The sequence below is a fragment of the Tachypleus tridentatus genome, chromosome 3, assembly GCF_004210375.1.
Source record: "Tachypleus tridentatus isolate NWPU-2018 chromosome 3, ASM421037v1, whole genome shotgun sequence".
NCBI lineage: Eukaryota > Metazoa > Arthropoda > Merostomata > Xiphosura > Limulidae > Tachypleus > Tachypleus tridentatus.
In genome coordinates this window covers 70,775,933-70,795,884 of record NC_134827.1, presented here as the reverse complement: position 1 = coordinate 70,795,884, position 19,952 = coordinate 70,775,933, and the positions used below count along the sequence as shown (strand labels likewise).

General features: G+C 34.5%; 1 protein-coding gene across 5 annotated transcripts in view; it reads right to left on the bottom strand.

Moving 5' to 3' along the window:
* LOC143247123 (solute carrier family 12 member 9) overlaps window positions 1-19,427 on the bottom strand; it is a 120,249-nt gene extending 100,822 nt beyond the window's left edge. For 2 of the 5 annotated variants that reach the window (XM_076494649.1, XM_076494655.1), the window contains exon 1: window positions 17,824-17,900. In XM_076494649.1, coding sequence (XP_076350764.1) covers window positions 17,824-17,883 — 60 coding nt within the window. In that variant the 5' untranslated portion in view covers window positions 17,884-17,900. Of the gene's footprint in view, window positions 1-15,411; window positions 15,430-15,588; window positions 15,607-17,823; window positions 17,901-19,209 lie in introns of those variants that run through there. The other 3 variants (XM_076494652.1, XM_076494654.1, XM_076494653.1) reach the window with 3 other exon arrangements.
* Between the last annotated feature and the right edge of the window lie 525 nt (window positions 19,428-19,952).

The window sequence follows — 19,952 nt, the reverse complement described above, 5'->3', positions numbered from 1 at the left end:
TGAAAAAATAAGATTGGCTCACAACTGGTATAAAAGACAAAATTAAAGAAACTTTATAAAAAAAACAGAAATGCTTAAATTAACGTCACTGATAACAGATTAGAAGGATTATAGACGTTCAAGAGAGTTGATCCATGGAACATTAGGAAATCAAAAATATATCAAGAAAGTTTGGTTAACAATATAAAGATCTGATGATTTTGGAGTGGCTGGGTTATGATATTCTGCTCTTCTTTAGTTTCTACTACTAAATATTTAAGTAATACTCTTCACCAAGAACAGTTGTTGGACAGAAACAAAGTGATTAATTATGAGTATCTTAAGAAAAATGTGGAAGTTTTAATATTTATAATATCCACATCTGTAGTACAGTGTTTAATCTTGGGCTCCTTACCTTGGAAAAGACATTTAATTTTTGGAAAGATTTGAGAGGAGATCTACTAGGCTGATACCTGGAATGAAGAAATAAGATTTAAATGGGAGCTAATTAAGGTTTTTAAGAGTATCAATGGAATTGATATCATTGATGCACCATTTTTGTGCCCATTTATTAGTTAGAATGGTAAAACTTGAGGGCAGATTTATTTTTCTAATAGCATGGTTGACCTTTGGAATAAGTTGCCTTTGGTTGTGGCAGAGACACTGAATTTAAGTGAGTTTAAAAGGAGGATTCATAACTATATGAATGATAAGAACTGGCTTGGTGTTTGTTTGTTTTTAATAATTTCACTTCAGTGAATGGGACAGCCTAGATGGACAAATAGCATGTTACTGTATTAACATATTATGTGCATATTATATAATACTTTAACATTTATTTCACACTTATACATAAAATAGTTATTTTACCATTTTTTGCTATATTGAAATATTAGCTCTTCTACAATTATTTTACATTTCAAAAGGTTATCGATTAATATATCTCATCCATAATTAATATATTATTGTGCAAGTAAGTTATCAATAGTATAAGATTTTGTGTCATACATTTAGAACAAGAATTAAAGAACTTGAGTTTTGAAATACATACATTTCATAAGACCAATGGATAGTTTCATGTTCAAATTGTTACTCTAATGTACCACTGATGTTGATATTACTAATATGATTTGTACAGAGAACTAAAATATACAGAAATAGGATATTATGCTAGATGCAGGAGCCAATACAAATCAGTGTGACTTTGACACCACAGAACATTCACTCTAATTTACTCTAAAATCTAAAAAATAAAACAATAAAGGTGCATGTAAGTGAAATTAAGCATACTAGCTGAAATACCCACCCTCCAAAGCAAGTATAACTGCTGGTATGGGTGTTAACATTTATAATAATAAAGCAGATAACAATATTTCGACCTTCTTAGATCATTTTCAGGTTAACAAGTTTCAAGTTAACCTGAAGATGAACTAAGAAAGTTGAAACAACTGAATCTGCTTCCATGGGAGTAGCAATGATGTAAAAGTAGAAATTATTGGAGTAATTTGTACATTAAAATGTTACATAATTTTATTGTCAAAATAAACAACTCTAGTAGTTGTGTTCACTTCATTTGTCTATAGTTAAATTAAGTTTGAAAGGTTTGTTGTTACTAATAAAGAAATTCAGTGCAATTTGTGGATATCTTGTCAATAATAACAATACATAAATAATACAATGTTCAAAATTAAACCTATTGCAGCAGTTACATTCATATTTGCATTAATCCTAACACTGAGAGTGTTTGATTACCAATTAGTAATGAAATTACAAAACTCATTTTAGCCATAAAGATTATAAAGTTTGTTTCAAGTTAGTCTTTACATTGAATTTAATTTTAGTGTATGACAAACTAAAGCCTCGTATTGATTTCTTTTTTTTTTACAAGGATGTACTATAAAAATCACTGTATATCAAACCTAAAATTAGCATCAGAAATAATTCTAATAACTTTTTATACGTTTCATTTATAAAAAAAAATTGCTTAAGTTTCCAATAACACAAATGAAAGATGGTCAATAAACTATTTAATTCCCCTGCTCATACAGCGGTAAGTCTACGGATTTACAATGCTAAAATCAGGGGTTCTATTCCTCTTGGTGGACTGAGCAGATAGCCCAATGTGGCTTTGCTGTAAGAAAAACACACAAACACTAAATTATTTAAATTTGCTAATGAAATTAAGGTCTTGGATGTTGCTAGTTGTGATGAGGATGTTGCTACTTTGTATAAGGAATTAGATCATTCAGTGAGTAGGGCAAACAAATGGAAAATGGGTTTTAATCACAATAAATACAAGTAAGTATAATCTGAATGAGAAAAATTGTAACATTGTTACGGAAGAAAAAGATCTTAGTGATGGAAATTAAAACTAATGAACAGTCAGTAGAGGTAGAGACCGATTCAAACTCTCAAGAAATCAGTCTAACTGACCCAGTTTTGACAAAAGTCGAAAGTACTGGTTCAAAAGAAGCTCACGATTTTCAGGACGAAACTCTTAGAAGAATTGAAATATCTCATAGCAAATTCTAAGTTATCCAGTGAAGATTCAGAAGATGATCAAAATAGAACTATTCAGAAAGAGCAGTCTACGGAAGAAGTTAGTGGTTTTGAATTTGCTTATCCACAACAACCATAATTTTCCGAATTCCCATCTCGGATTATCTTCGGGATTCGCCGATCATTTTATGCTAAGTGGGATAAAGAATTTCCTTGGGTGTCTTACCATGCAAGATTCTGATTCTGCAACTTGTTACCCTTGTGAAAGATTTGCTCCAGAATCTTGTAAGACATTCACATTTGTTAAATGGTCAAAACCAGAAAGATTGCAAAAACACGCTAAAAATATGACATCAAAATTCAATTATAGCATGTATCTATTCAAAAGCAACAGAAGTTCGTCACAGCTCTGGACTAGTTCAAGCCAAAAAAAACAAAGGAGAGATAAAATACAACTGAACAGATTTTATCTTTCAAAAGTGATAGAAGCACTCGTTTTTCTTGCTAAGCAAAACATTGCAATTACTTGGCCATGAAGGTCGTCTTAATGTATATGATTCTTCTTATGTGAATCGAGGGGATTTGTTTTAAATTTTGCACTTGTGGAGTAAGGATCTTCCATGGTTTAAGGAAAAGTTCACAGACCGTGTTGGCCGACATAAACAGTGGTTGAGTTGGAATATTGAAAATGAAATTTTTAATCTGGTTGTAATGAACGTGAGAAAATTAATAGCTGATGAAGTGAAATCCAATCGTTTTTATTCCTTCATCGCAGATGAAACCATAGATGTCAGTCGCGACGAGCAACTTTTTCTCTACCTTCGCTACATTTCAGGTGTCATTAAACAAAAGTTTTTACGCTTCCTCTTGGTGAAATTAACAAAAGCCCAATCCGTCATTGAATTGACTACAGAAACTTTAGTGCAACAGGGTCTCGATCTTTGATAGTTGGCTAAGGATACAACGTTGCCAGTAACATGAAAGATGAACATGCTGGGCTTCAAAATCAATTTCTGTCCATTGTTTTGGTTAATTGCTTAATGTTGCCTTCAAAAATCCTTAAAGAAAACTCAACGACTGAGAAAGACTCTAGGAACAATACAATCAATTTATTCTTTTGTCGAGAAAAGTTACAAGCACCAGAAATGTTTCAGGAAATTCAAAAAAGTCGCGGAGAGAAAGTCATTGTGCTTTAATCTCAGAGTGAGAGCCGCTGGGCCTTAAGACATGTAGCAGCGGCGGCCTTTAAGAAACGCATTGAAGCTACAATTCTCGCCCTTCTTAAAATTGTTTCAAACGATACCACCACTTCGGCCACAGGTAAAAGACTTTTAGTTGCAATCTGTGACTTAGCATTCACCTTAGTCTTGAAAAACTTTAAGTGAAACTTCATCTTTGTCAACTTGCCTTCAATCAAAAAAATTGGATGTCTTTTCAGTGAAAAATAATCTGCTGATGCGACAGTCAGCAACCTTAAATCACTAAAGAGAAACGAAATTTTTGAAGCTATGGGACGAAGCCACAAATTTGATAAAAGACATAAAAGAAAAAGAAAGAACAAGATATCAGTTTCAAAGAACTAACCATTCCTCGCTGCATGATACCGACAGAGTGTGCCTCATAAGCTGGATTTGCATTTGCTACTGCAAATTTTAATAGTCCAAACTTTTATGTAAGAGATGCCATCTTCTTTCCCACTGTTCAAGCTTATAAAGGCAAATTCAATCTTGTTTCAATGAAAATGATCAAAATATTATTTGATATTTCTCTTCAGTCAAACTGCAACCACAAAAAGAAGATGCTACAAATGATGTCTCATTACTTTGTAACTTTTATGGACTGAATGAGAATTAAATGAGAAAGATTGTGGCTAGTCTTCTCGATCAAGAAAAACAAAATCCCATTTGTCTTCGGGATACAATTTATCAAAATGGATTTATAAGACTGGCATATCTCAACTCCTTCCAACTTATTCTCAGTTGGCGCAAATATTCAGCATTGCTCCAGTCACATTCTGTTCTGCTGAAAGATCATTCTCTGCTTTATGTCGAATCAAAACTTACTTACGTTCAACCACTGGACACGTTGGACTGTTTGTCTGGAATTAAGCACATAGCATCACAGAAGGCTATCTGTGCTCTGCCCACCATGGGTATCGAAACCCGGTTTTTAGCAGTGTGAATCTGCAGACATACCGCTGTGCCAATGGGAAGTTTATTGGACAAGAAAGACTGTCTCATGTCGCTATTTTGAATACTAAACGGAAAATAACAAATTTTGTGATGGAGAACAAAATGGAAAAAAATTATCAATGCTCATCAGAAGAATTGTGAAAACGTATTGCTTATTTGAATTTTATTTGGTCTTATGTTATATATGTTAGAAAAGTAAAGACACTAGCTGTTTACTGTTTTTGATTCTTAAAAGCAAATATGTGCTGTTACTTTTTCGGAGGGGTCAGGATACTGACCTCTCAGTTGGGAAATCTGCTCTACAGGTCTGATATCAACATTGACCAAACACAAATAAACATAAGGAAAATTCTGAGGGAGAAGAAAGCATTGATGTTGAATTACTTATACTGACACGATCGGGTGAAAATAATATTGATCTGGGTCAGTACAGAGCTAATCAAGTCGGTATAAATAGTACAATTGTTGTACTACATGTCATCTACGTGATCCAGGGCAAGGAATATGGTATACAACTCAGCAGTGAACACAGAAACTTCAGAGGTGATCTTGTGTGCAACCACTAAACCATGGCAGAGCCCACAGAGTCACCTAATTTCGAACTTTCCCTGTAAATGGAACAGAAAAATGGTTCGAAAGATGTTTGGCAAATAGAAGACGATACTTCCAATAAGGAGTATCTATCTTCCTCATATGATTCAAAGAAAGGTCACAGGTGGGAATGGTATTAAGACATGGTGGGATAGTCTGACCAGTGGAGACAGCAACGTCATCCAAGTAGAGATCCAATTCAGCCAGCTACAAATAGACAAACCGAGAATGGCAGACTGTTTATTCTGAAAAACATAGTTCACTAAGGAAGGAAGACACAACCCCAGGTAGGATTCTGAAGTAAGAATCAAAGTCTGTAAGCATACAGTAAAGATAGAGGTGAAGAGGAGGTTTGTGAGACTCAGTGTACTGGAGAAGTGTGGAAAGTCACAGCCCGAGATGGTGAATGGGGTGCAGTGTCTCCAAGGCTGAGGTGCTGGCAGAAACAAAGACCCATAGTCCTGTTTGGATCAAATGAAAGCACAATAAATATTTAGCACAGAACATTGCTCCACTCACTAAAGAAAGAACACAGAGGATGTTCAATGCCCTCATACACTTGACATGTACTTGTATGATGTGATTAAAGGAACCAAACAATACAAGCACTAATCATCCTCTGTACCTTACAGAGACAACTCTTCAAAACAACTGGATGATAGTTTGAAGGAATTTTGATATTCTTCCCAGACTTAGATAAAGGGAGGACAATAGCCTGGCGCCAAGCATCAAGGAAAACATTCTCGTGCCAGATCCGGTTAAAAACCAAAATAATTGCAAGAGAGGCAGGAGAGAGATGATGTAGCATCTTGTAGTGAATATCATCAGGTCTGACTGAGGTACTGCCACATCAATGAAGAGCAAGCTTAAGTTCCACCAGTGTAAAGGGGCGGTTATAGTCCTTGAGATGATCGATCCAAAAGGAAAAAGTCGATTGCTTTGTCTCGGGCTTGATGGCCAAGAAAGTGGGATATGAAACAGAAGTGCTAGATGCATGAAAACGCTTTCATTGGCAGTATCGGCAATACACTTGGTATCAACATCTTCTTGGCTATTGGATAGTAGGATTGAAAGGAAAAGGGAAGTATACTTCTCACCGACTTTCCAAATCTTGTCCCATATTATTTCGGAATGATGGTAAAAGGAATGTTAGTTGTGAACTTAATCCAATATTCCTTCTGTCTTTGATGTCTTACTTGCTTAACATGAGCACGGGTCTGTTAAAAAGGAATGTAATTTAAAAATATGGAATACCTATAAAAGTATCCCATACTTGTTTTTCAGCATTCCATGCTATTTGGCAGGCAGGCCTCCACCACGGGCGAGAATGTAGTGAAAAACATGTCTAGGTTTTAATAATAAATTGAGCAGCTACCACAGTTATCTATCGACTGCATACAGACGATGGCAGGATCAAGTTCTAAAAAAACAGTGAAAGAGGGCCAGTTGGTCAAGTCCATCTTCCGCCAAGGTGATACACATTAATGTGATACACATTAAAATGGAAACTTCGACAGCTCCACTTTATCAATGTGGCGATTTTTATTGAGGTGGAGGAGAACTGGGTGAAAAACTCTTTAGTTTATAACCACGTCGTTTTTCTTTATTAGAATGAGGTTTTCAATTTCATGGATTCTGCCCTGGATTGATTAAGCAGGTCTTTATCAGTAGATGTAGATTCCAGTGATTGAGAGTGAGAACGAATAATCCTTCTACATCTTGGGACCAAATAAGATGGACCTGAGCATACACTAGGAGCCATGTCAATAAAAAGTGGACCCAAGCAGTCAATGGAAGGAACGGTGAAACAGAGACAATAATAGACGTGGACTTGTCAACACAGTTATCGAAAGAGAGCAAAAGACTGTACATACTTTAAAACGACTCTGTTGGAAGCATGGAAATATCTGTCTGCACTCCCAGTGAAGCAGCAGAGTGTAGTGCAGCAACATATGTCCAAGATGGAGGTGGGTACAATGACTTTCAAGCCTGAGGTAAGAAATGTTGTGAACCATTTACAAAAGCTGTAGCTCTTTCTTCTCCATCCACCTAGGGCAAGAACAAAAGTAAGAGGGTTGATAGCTAATACAATTAACACAGTGAGGGTTTAGTTTGCACTCATAGGCACCATGGTCTTTGCCACTGCACAAGCACATTAAAGAACTACACGATGATGTTTTAAAGTGACTAAAGCACTAACACTGGAAACATTTTGAGAGGGTTGGTAATATATGACCATACCTTACAGTTCAACTAACTAATCGTAACAGCAGCGGGTGGACGCAGTAATGCAGAGATCAAAATTAGTAGGCAGTATAATTCTGCCCATACGAGTGGAGATACACCTCACTGCAGAAAGCCTTTGGTTGGAGAAACCAGTGAGAGACTCTGAACTGGGGATGTTCTTCAAATCTCTTTAAACAATAACTCCCTGGGAGGAATTCAAAGAGGCATGGGGAGTAACTTCAACGTATATATATTCCTAATGGCCTTCAAACGCAAAAAGGAGCTTAATGTGTTTTGGGGTGGACGTTTCACTCAAGATGTACCCAGAAAGTAGCTTTTTAATTGGCTTAGGAAAGTCAGCAAGCCCCCTAATTCCTTCTGAATAAAAGAGGGAAACATGTGCACTGAAGATTTGTCTGAAAAATAATGTAGTATGAGAAAATAAGATACATGTGTAGAAGGAGGTGGAGACTACTGTCCAGAGTCTTCAAGACATGATCATGTAGCAAATCCTCTTTATCTGTTTTTATTATTTTATTCTTATGTGGATTTGGGAGATTTATAACAAATAAAGAAAGATTCGGTGCCCATCTACCGTGAAACCTTATGAGGGGACGCACTACAATGCCAAATAATGGTAGTGCAGCAATGCCATGGTTTTGTAAGCACTATACTCAAACACAAACAGCGTCGGACACAATGTCCACAACACCCGTTGAGAACGTCCAACACTCGTACTCAGTTGACCTTAACTTAACAGGACCAACCTATTGACTCCGGCTACAGACATTTAAGGCAAAAGTGGATTGGATCCCTCAATCATCAGGATCCTCATCTCCTTTCACGAATTGCTATGCACGGCAAACACGTGGTTTAATATTGAGTCGCACCAAACATGTTTGACCTTTCAGCTGTGGGGGCGTTATAATGTTACGGTCAATCCTACTATTCGTTGGCAGTGGGTGGTGATGACTAGCTGCCTTCCCTCTAGTCTTACACTGCTAAATAAGGGACGGCTAGCGCAGATAGCCCTCGAGTAGCTTTGCGCGAAATTCGAAAAACAAACAAACAATATTGAAATCCCAGATGAGGTAAACTAAAAGTACAGAACATTCTTTCAGAGGTCCCCTCACCACCTACACGAATCCACCTCGAGTAGATAGCACCTTTGTAATAGAGAAAATATCAATGTAACTTGGATATAACACCAGAAATTACTCTCACGTCTTGGTTTTGGAGGTAGTAATGATACCATATAAGTCAGATAATGTTAACTCTTTGAGTTGTTGATTAACTTCAATAATGTGTTAACAGATCATATATGAAGAATCCAAACCAAAGCAGTTCACAATCACTGTTCAGGAAAAGAGACTGCAAATGAACTGATTCCTCTAGAAGTTAGAGCACATATTACAAAACTGTTGAAAATTAACAGTTGCTGCTCAGTAATTATTGAATGTAACCCAGATGTCAGCATATGTCTGTAATTATTCATTTTATGTCAATTAAGCATGTATCAACTAAAGTGGAAGTTAGCAATTGGAAACTATTCCTCATTCGCTAGTGCAGGGCTAACAGAGATAATTTTAGACGTTATAAAGAAATTACAAATTCTAATTTGTGATATAAAAAGATGGGTATGTAAGTGAGTCCATCATCAAAAGAAAACATTCAGGTGTTAAAAGAGAGAATTTTTTAGTTGAATCAAAAGGTAATCTTCCTTCCATTTAGTGTTTATTCTTTAAATTTAGTAGCAAATGATGCTACTTTGTCATTCAAAGAGCAATTCTAATTTTGGACTAATTTTGATCTGGCTGTTCAAATCGATGTCATGCATTGAAAGAAAGTATTGATAGCCTCACTTTGTTGCCATTATGTGAGACAAGACAGCCAAGTAGAACTAATGCCGAATGGTCTTTCAGGCGCTATAATGGATAGATCTATGACACGCTAATTGGAACTTCAGATAGCAATTCTTTAGATCCTTTTACTAGACAGGAAGTCTGAATTCTAGCAAAAGAATTGAAAACTAGATTTATACATAGCATTGTAATCTGGTTCAATATTAAATCAAATTAGTATTGTGAGCAAGTTTCTTCACAGTAAAACTTTATATTTTTTTCAAGCTATCGAAATTATGAAAATGCAAAAAATGCATTGGAGGAATTTTGTTTTGATGAGTTTTCAAAATGCTATATATAAAACAAAGGTTTGACTTAAGATGTTGAAACAGAACACAAGTATTTTCATGGAACACCTTGATTAATTTAGAGAAAAGAAACAAACTTTTGCTGATGTAAGATGACGATTAATCCATTCAAAATCCACAAGCATAATTTAAAATTATATTTTTCTACGTTTTATTAGTTGTGACATTTTAACATATGAGCAAATGATTTTTCTTACTTAAAATCAAAAGCATACTTTCAAGTTTCTTCATTACATCAACAGAATCAATAAGTTATCCGCAGAAGAGCTTAGTACAAATTGTGTGAAGCTAGAGACCAGTTTGATAAATAAAAATTTCAAAGAGGTGCATACTTACGAACTGACACTTTGTAATAAGTTGATGGCATTGGCACTTTTTGTAAGTGTACTCCTCAACTAGGTACCAAAGTTTAAGGTTTTTGGTTTGACAGTTCAAAATTATTGTCAGCTTGAAGAAAAGCCTAAATTAGTGTAGAGAGGAAAGTGTGGTATATGAATATACCATGCATATGTATTTTCTTGTATTATTATAGTATTTATTCTGATATTGTCATTCATTCTATATATGTGCAAGTTCCATACAACATATAATAAAAAAGCAGTTAAATTGATTTTATTCCAGTTGCTCCTTTTATAATTTGTTCCTCTCTAACAGATAATGCTTATTCTGAGGAAACTTTGTAGAATGGACTCTGCCTAAACAATCTATCAAAGAATGCTTGTTCTGTCTAACTTAAGTAGCAGCAATACTCCATGTTATGCAAGATCGTCAACAGTAGTGGTCTTTCATTGGTTGTTCAAGTGATATTTATAGGTTAAGATCTTACCTTTATTATAACGAGAATGACAAATCACGTGAAGTATTAGTTTCTCTAAGTAAATGTGATCTTTCTTATGACCTAGTGAACACTGGATTTAGAGAGTCCGGAAATAATTGCTTTGAGGGGAAATCAAAACATGAATACAATGGCATAAACGACAATCAGAATACAGTCATTAGGGGCAAAAAAGTCCTAATACCTTGGCCTAATGATTATAGTTAATGATTATAATTAACATATTTAATATTTTTAGGTAACTCTATATACTCTTGCTTCAAGATTTAGAACTAACACTGTGATTTTATTTCTATTTGTATCTATTGCAATCTCTGCTTTTTAGTTGATTCAAAATTAATACATTTATTTATTTACAGAATTAAGGTGGAAAACCCATCAAGTAGTTATAATTTATTTTTTTAAAGATTACCCTAGTTCCTTGTTTTTTATGTGTTTTAATCCTGTGAATCTGGTTATTCTTTTTTATTGCTTTCTGCTATTGGGCCCGGCATGGCCAGACGGGTTAAGGCGTGCGACTCTTAATCTGACGGTCGCGGGTTCGCATCCCCGTCGCGCCAAACATGCTCGCCCTTTCTGCCGTGGCGACGTTATAATGTGACGGTCAATCCCACTATTCGTTGGTAAAAGAGTAGCCCAAGAGTTGGCGGTGGGTGGTGATGACTAGCTACCTTCCCTCTAGTATTACACTGCAAAATTAGGGACGGCTAGCGCAGATAGTCCTCGTGTAGCTTTGCGCGAAATTCAAAAACAAAAACAACAAAGAGTGGAATGAACAGAACTAGAAATGTATGCTATTTACAGAAAATCTAAGTTCGAATTGTTGTCAACAATTAAGGATAGTTTGACGATGGAGGAAAGGACAGTATCTTAGTTCATGTAGAACATTTACAGTGAACCATGGTGGAGAATCAGTGCAAGTTTGAGCCTGATTTTCAGCTAGCTGAGATCTACATAAAATTGTTACTACTGACAAGCGCAAAATACTCATCGGCACTGCTATTCCATCAAACAGAAATGTGATACAATAGGTGGGAGTTTATCTTCTAGCAAGGCAGTGATCCTGAGCTCAATGTAAATAGGATAAAGTGATATTTTGGTATCAAAGATTCAACTGAATACTCAGAACCATGAATTGAACTGTACAAAGATCTATTATGAACATTCTTGAGACAGTATAGGTTTATATAACATTTTTGAAAGGCAGTAGGTGACCAATGAACTTCATTAAATTGTTTAGAGTAATTAAGAGCAGTTGGAACCACAATTAACAAACCACACCAGCTGTGGTAAACTGTGTATCAACAAGAAAAAAGCAGAGGCCGGTATACGTTACCGATACTTGATTGGAGAAGACATTAACGACATATTTGGTTTCTGATAACACTATGTAACAAAATTTTTACTTTTTCTTGTTCCTGGCCAGAAAGTGTTATTTCCCAATTGCTTATGCCTAAAGTAAATGGAAAAGACCTATTTTTCTCTTCAAACTTTGCTTTTGTGACCTGGGAGCATATAACGAAAACATGACAGGTGACGATATTTGGGGGCTGATGAAAGTGATTTACATTACAGTCACAAATCTCGAAAAACTACTCACTTCTAAACATTTTTGCTCATTTTTGTATAACTTTAGTATAAATACATATAAATCTTGATTCATATATTGTTTTATTCAGACCATATGTAAATAGAAATGTGCAAATTTGCCCGTTTTTAGAAAATAGGTTAATTTCTAAATTTCATAATCCAGGCCACAAAAGCAAAGTTTGAAGGGGATAATGGCCATTTTCTGTACTTTTACAACATAAGCAATTAAAAAATAACATACACTATCCACGAACAAAATTTGTGTTACATAGTTTTATTTAGGTTTGCTTGGTTGTACATCCGTTAGCACTAAGTTAATCAAATGCTTGACTTAAAATAATACATTTTAGCCTCTGTTAGCATGCCTTTACCTCTTAGTACATATTAAAAGCAGACTAATAACCACTCTGGCATTACTTGAAGAACACTGTTTTACTTGAAAAAATAATCATAATAACAAATTATTGATAGTGAAGTTAAACCTTTAATGTTCAAACATATGCCCACCTTAATTTTAAAAAGTAATAGCAAGAGTTAGATTAGCGTAACATTTTAATTCAGAATACTTAGATATATATATTAATCTGTTTTTATCATAACTTGGATACTTTCACTATATTTGATTATATTTACATTTGATGAAGTGAAATCCAGTTAAAAAAAATAAAAACTTTGTAGACGACTTTAATGGATAGCGAAGAAAAAAATTTGTTACAAATGTACAACTTTTCGACAGAATTACCTCATTTTACAGAAACGTTGTACACTTATACTAGTTATTCTTTACTTATTCAAGCCGCGTCCAGACTTTAACTGCATTGTCGCAGACTATCATTTTCTTTTAAAGTTAAATGTGTATAGTTTGTCTTTTAAGACGTTTTTAACATTACATAATAAGCGCATGACAAATAGTGACTATCATGTTTCTGAATGTGTGATAAATTACCTGAATGATATAACAACGTAAACTATGCCAAAAGTTGTTTGATTTATGAGTCTATTACAAAAATGAAGTAATGATGGAATAAGCGAGTTTGTCAGTTTTTGTTTTTGTTAATTCATTGCTGTAAATTTCTAATTTATATTTCGATTTTTTTATATCAAGCAATACCTTAGATACGAGAAATTAACAAGCGACTGTTTATTATTTGTGAGGTTAGTGTTTGTTTGTTCGTTTTTGAATTTCGTGCAAAGCTACAGTTAGTGATATCTTTAGCTATTGTTTCCCTTTCTGCTTCTGATGTCTTCGGGCTTATAACAATAAAAAAAATCTGGTTTTAAACAAAAACAGTCTTTAGTTGTTTCTCGATTAGAAACTAGCATATTAAAAGTGAGATATACTACTCGCGAAGAAGATTCAGATTTTTTTTTGCGATATTAACTCTTATCTCTCATTGATTGTCTAAATATGTTAAGTATTTCTAGTTCAAATTAAAAATATAGAGTAAGTTTGTAAATTTGAAAAAGAAACGAGAATACAAATAATTAAACTATATTTTATGCACTGTCAACTTGCCTTGTGATTCAGTTAAAATGCAGCATGGACGAGTAAAACAATAAATAACTTTAAATTCCACTTTACAGTAATTTTGTTTGAAGCCATTATTTGTAATAACATAAACATTTTTTTTCAATGTGTGTATGTGTGTGTACTTTGTGGATTTGGATTTTAATTAAACGTTTATGTCTGTTTGCTTGATTGTAATTTCGCATGAAGCTACCCAACGAGCTACCTATAGTCTTACCACCTCGGATATCGAAAATCGTTTAAAAAATTTAAAAAATAAAATATCGCGCTTGCTTGCTTAATCTCGAATTAGGCCCGGCATGGCCAAGCGTGTTAAGGCGTGCGACTCGTAATCTGAGAGTCGCGGGTTCGCATCCCGATCGCACCAAACATGCTCGCCCTTTCAGCCGTGGGGGCGTTATAAAGTGACGGTCAATCCCACTATTCGTTGGTAAAAGAGTAGCCCGAGAGTTGGCGATGGGTGGTGATGACTAGCTGCCTTACCTCTAGTTTTACACTGCTAAATTAGGGACGGCTAGCACAGATAGCCCTCGAGTAGCTTTGTGCGAAATTCCAAAAACAAAAAAATCTCGAATTGTTAAAATCATTAATAATAAGCTAACCAATGACGTCATTCTACCTTGTTACAGTGAACGGGCTTAGTCCTGTGGTGAAGTTCTAGGTTTTGGAGCTGTCGAGCCTGGTCAGAATTCGTGTAACATCAAAAAATAATACGTTCACTTTAAGCAACGGATTCGCTATGTTTGTTACACACAATCTCATATGGTGTATTTTTCGTGCTAGTTGCTGCTAACTAGTTGTCTTTCCTTGTGATTAGTAGTTCAAAATCAGGGATGCTGATGTGACAGTTTTAGTAGCTTTGCTACAAATATGTTGTTGTTGTTGATTTAAGCACAAAGCTACACAATGGGCTATCTGTGCTCTGCCTACCACGGGTATCGAAACCCGGTTTTTAGCGTTGTAAGTCCGCAGACATACCGCTGAGCCACTGGAGGGCTGCTACAAATACAAACACACAATTACATTTTTTTTAAAATATGTGACATTATCTCACACTTTTAAATAGCTTAAAAATTATTAATGCACATCATAAGCAACATATTGTTAAATGTTGTTCCAGTATATAGTTCAATAAAAAAATTTGAAAGACAAATGACACAAAAAATATATACAACAACAAAAATTAAGATCGTGTTCGAATCTCATCACAAATCAAACACATCTTAGAAATTATTTTTCAACACACACTTTCGTGTGTGTATTCGTGACCAGTGTAGTATGAGAAGGTTTTATGTATTAGCTCCTGCATTAATTAACATGATGTCGTTTTTAATTATTATATTTATCATTTGTCCCCATTTGGACGAATAAGACATTCAAGGAAATTACTGTACTGAACTTTTCCTATCGCTCGTACACATGATAAGTGTGTTCATAATCGGTTCTTATGGTGTATTCTCTATGAAAAGATGAATTGTAGAGACCTAATTTTTTTCGGCAAATCGGTTGATAGTCCAGGGCGTTTTTATATATTTTGTATACGCTGTGCTATAACACAGATTGCTTACTGAATGTAGAGCACGTAGAAATTTGACTTTACATATATATATTGTAACGTTTATGTATATTAATGCCACGTCTTCTCTGAGAATTTTGCAGGTGTATCATTCTATTGTACGTCTTTAAGGCTCTATGTGACAGTAGATCTGTAAGACAAGTACATCAGCTATGCACTATACTAAGTTTGCAAATGAAATGTTACCTATATTTTTATCACTCCAATGGGATCTCCAGTTTCTGTCTTTCGCTCTTCTGTTTCTTGAACACTTTTACGATGACATGTTAAGGAAGTCTCACATCTTAAAAACAATAGTGTGTGTGTATATATATATATATATATATATATATATATGAACATAAAATATTAGAATTTACTTACCACAATGTTACACTGTAAATATAGCAGTGTAAAAAGATCAACTGGTTAACTTTTCGGTTTTCTCTCACCACTAATACCTGTTATCAATGACCATGACACAAAGCTAAATACAAAATATTGTCATATGTTTTACGCATAACTCAGTGTAAACTCTGAAACCAGAAACTGCAATTCTTCTGATAACTGTTCGTTAACTTATCAGCCACCATTAGGACTGTCATCACCACATGCACACACATGTATGTACAGGGTGTTCGGAAAGTCACTGTGCAGTTTTAAAAGCAGCGATAACAGCATTCATTTAGTCTATTTCAAGCCAGCAACTGATAGCGGTGTTTAGAAACAAAATAAGAAGGATCCAAGCCTGTATTGATGCCAACGGGGGTCACTTTCAACATTGTTTATAATTGTCATTCATATTTACCTCCTGTATTCTATATTGGAACATGTCTGTTAATAAATATATAAGTGCACAGTGACTTTCCGAACACCCTGTATATATAGCCTTCGTCGTATATTTCACATAATCTATTAAATAATACACTTGTACATTTTATATTACTTGATACAGAAGTTTAGTGAAGTTAACTCTTAATTATCGTTAAAATTCTGATAAACTCGGTTATTAAACAATTTTTCAAAAATACGCATGACATATTCCAATCTATTTTATTTCAGGAATTTTTGACGACAAGAAATTATTGATTGATGTCAAGTTCAGAATGCACTAGTAGCTAACAAGAACGTTATATCCCAGTCAAAACATTACAGTATGTAAGCAAGTAACAATTTATAAGCATAAAAAAGTCTTTGTAACTATACATAAAACACGTATTTCTTGATATTGATCATACCTGAAAAAGACAGACCAATGTTCTGTTGAAGCATGTAACATATCCTACCATCACTAAAACTCTTCCTTATAGTTATACGTCGTTGTTGTATTAGGACAATGTGATTCCTTATTCAAAGTATAAACACTAATTGTAAAGTGTAAGCTGGTGACTCTCGAACCATAATACTGAAATTGTCGTTCTGGGGGCGAGAAAGCCTTAATACCATGTCGTAACCACTACAGTTTCTGGTGGTTTGTCATATACTATAGCGTAATATATATACTATTAAAGATATTTTGTGGTAAAGGTGATGAATAGTATGAACAGCAAGCACTACAGGAATGTCCTCCAGTATCCCGAGCACTATCGGTTTGTTTTGAATTCCGCGCAAAGCTACTCGAGAGCTATCTGCACTAGCCGTCCCTAATTTAGTAGTGTAAGACTAGATGGAAGGCAGCTAGTCTTCACCATCCACCATCAACTTTTGAGCTATTCTTTTACCAACAAATAGTGAGATTGACCGTCACATTATAACGCCCCCACGGCTGAGAGGGCGAGCACATGTGGTGTCACGGTGATTCGAACCCGCGAATTATGAGTCAAGTGCTTTAACCTCTGGCCATACCGGGCCAGCGCTATTGGTAAGTAAATATTTCTTTTTCAAGGATTAATTAGATATTAATTGTAAGTGATTTTTCACAGGCTTACTTAATATTTATTTAGTGCTAGAAAAAGTGATCCAACTATGTTATAGTAATCTCTTAAATGATAAACTCTCAAACTATAGAGCTATTTCAAATGTAACACCAGACTTAAAATGTTTTTTCCAACCTTAATCGGTTACATTCATTTAACATAAAACTCGACTGAAAATTTCAATATCTGCAGAAACACCATGAGCACAATTAATGTTACCACACTAACACAGGCTCATATATGAAACAATTTGTTTCCATACCTCTAATGTTAAACGAAACACAGCAAAAATGAGAAAAAAGTAAACAACGTTATCTTGAGAAACATGAAACAATATCTCCTCCTAATAACTCATTTAGCGTATAATTAACCTAACGTTGCATATCAACTGTGATATACCAATGAAAATGAAAGGATTAAAAATGTTAGAGCGTTAAAGGGGTATCATAAGTTTTTAATTCACAATCATAAACATAAACGAATACTTTAATGTATTAAAGCACACCTTGATGAAAATTAATAAAGTATACTTTGATGAATAGGCTTAATATGGGTTGATTTCTTTCATGAAACCGAAAACTGCTAGTCACAATCAAGAAAATAGTTTTTATGATAAAAAGTATTATAATACAATTCAAAATTAAAAGACTTGTAAAAAAGGAATATTTACATATTACACTAACTAATTAAACACACGACTTACCTCATCTTTATTTTCAGTTGTTGTTCCCACTTTCTCAGTTTTATCACAAAGAGAGCACATGATTCATTATCACTCCGCTACACCATGCAGTCTGAACTGCTTTACTCTGACATCATTGTTGCTAACGGAACATTTCGGGTGATATTTCTTAAGATTAGTTTTAAACACTTGCATTCTTGCTATCTAGCTACCTATTCCATGAATAGCTTTTAGGTCAAGCTATAACATCATAAAAATGTTTGTCTTCCAATTTTTGCTTTAAATTTTACCTTAGCTAGGTACACATTTACCTTGTTTTAATCATTATATTAGAAAATATGCTAGACCTAGCTCTTCCTTTTTTTCAGTTTAATTTTACAGTTCTTAAAACTGACTATCTTTAGAATATTGGTTAAAATAACAATTTTAAATTATATTTTTAAGGCGATTTATATATAGAAGCTGCATTAAACAGCATCCCCCAGTAAGCTTTTCTTTTTCAGGGACGAATTAAATGTTAATGGGAAGTGACATAAGAGGCAATTATATATGTAAAAACAGCTGGTATGGGTAGAGAAAGCACTATGTAGAGAAGTGAAATACATACTGCTTTCTCTACCCATATCAGCCGTTTTTACATATATAATTTTCTCAACAAGTGAGTTTTCTCGTCATCACGGAAGACTTTCAGAGGCTTACTAGAAATTTATGTTCTGTCAGAAAAAGTGCTCCAATCTCTGTGTCCACTGCGAGGAATTGAATCATGGATTTTAGTTTTGCAAGTTCATCCCACCACAGGACCATTTACTGTTTCCTCAGAGCCGTATCTCAACTCTCATAACTTAATTTGAAAATATAATGTCTCTGAAGTTTTGATTTTCTTCCAGGGGCCTCCCAAATTTCCAATTATAAGGAATATCCTTCCGACTTGATTTTGCAGCACAAGTAAAAATAAGAAATATGAAAGGACCAAAATAAAACTACTCTATACATTAATATTGATATCTAAAATGATATTAAACAAATAAAAATATAACTAATAATATAAGTGAAAATTTTGTGGGATTTATGACTTTGTGGTATTTTAAATTAAAAATCACGTTTTATCAAAGAGAATTTTTGCGATAGCTGTTGGGATCGCTCGGGAGAAATTAAGAGTTGTGTGTGTGTACAAGATATGATGTAACCATAGGCTGGGCAAACTACAAGTAAACAAACAGAATCTTTACTTAGACGAAACAAGAAAAAAAAAAAAAAAAAACAGTGCGAGTACCCGCAGACTGCAGTAGACTCTCCTTTCTACTCTTAAATCAGAATATTACAGTCCTAAACACGAAAACAGGTCTTCACTGGAAGCTAGTATGGGAAATAACTGGATAAATAAAGTGACCTGGATTTTGAACTTACATTTTATTTCGTTTTCCAGCGGACGGCGTCACGTCAGTCATTTGTTCTTTAATAGCACTTGTTAGTCATCAAATTTAACTGACTTCAAATTTCTGCGAGAAAGAGTCATTCATAATACAGTTCTAACTATTTAAATCCATGTTCAAAATGTTGACTAAAATATTCCAGCAGGCAGAATGTGTCATTTGAACACAAAACAAAGGGTTAATGCGACTAGAATTACAAAATAGTAGACACCTTGGATCATGTATTGCCGCCGTAACAGTGCCTATCATATCATCATAGATAGCAGGATGGCATGATATGTTTTCGTATCACAGCTTTACTTCTTCAATTAATAGTACAGGTCATGTCACAATACTCCTATTGTTTCCAAAGCCAGAGGATTATATTTGCACAATCGTATCTAAAAACACGCAGTTTGTATCTTAACAATCGAAATTTGTTTTTATTATTCGACCTTCCATAGAATACATGTATGTCTTCAGACATACAATGCTAGAAACTGGGTTTCGATATCCGTTGTGGGCAGAGCAAAGATAGCTCATTGTGTAGCTATGCGCTTAGTTAGAAACAAATTTTACTGTGCGATCTCTAGTCGCATGATTGCAGAAAAGTGATTTTTGATATTTTTATTTTAGTTTGTTTTTTGAAATTCGCGCAAAGCTACTCGAGGGCTATCTGCGCTAGCCGTCCCTAATTTAGCAGTGTTAGACTAGAGGGAAGGCAGTTAGTCATCACCA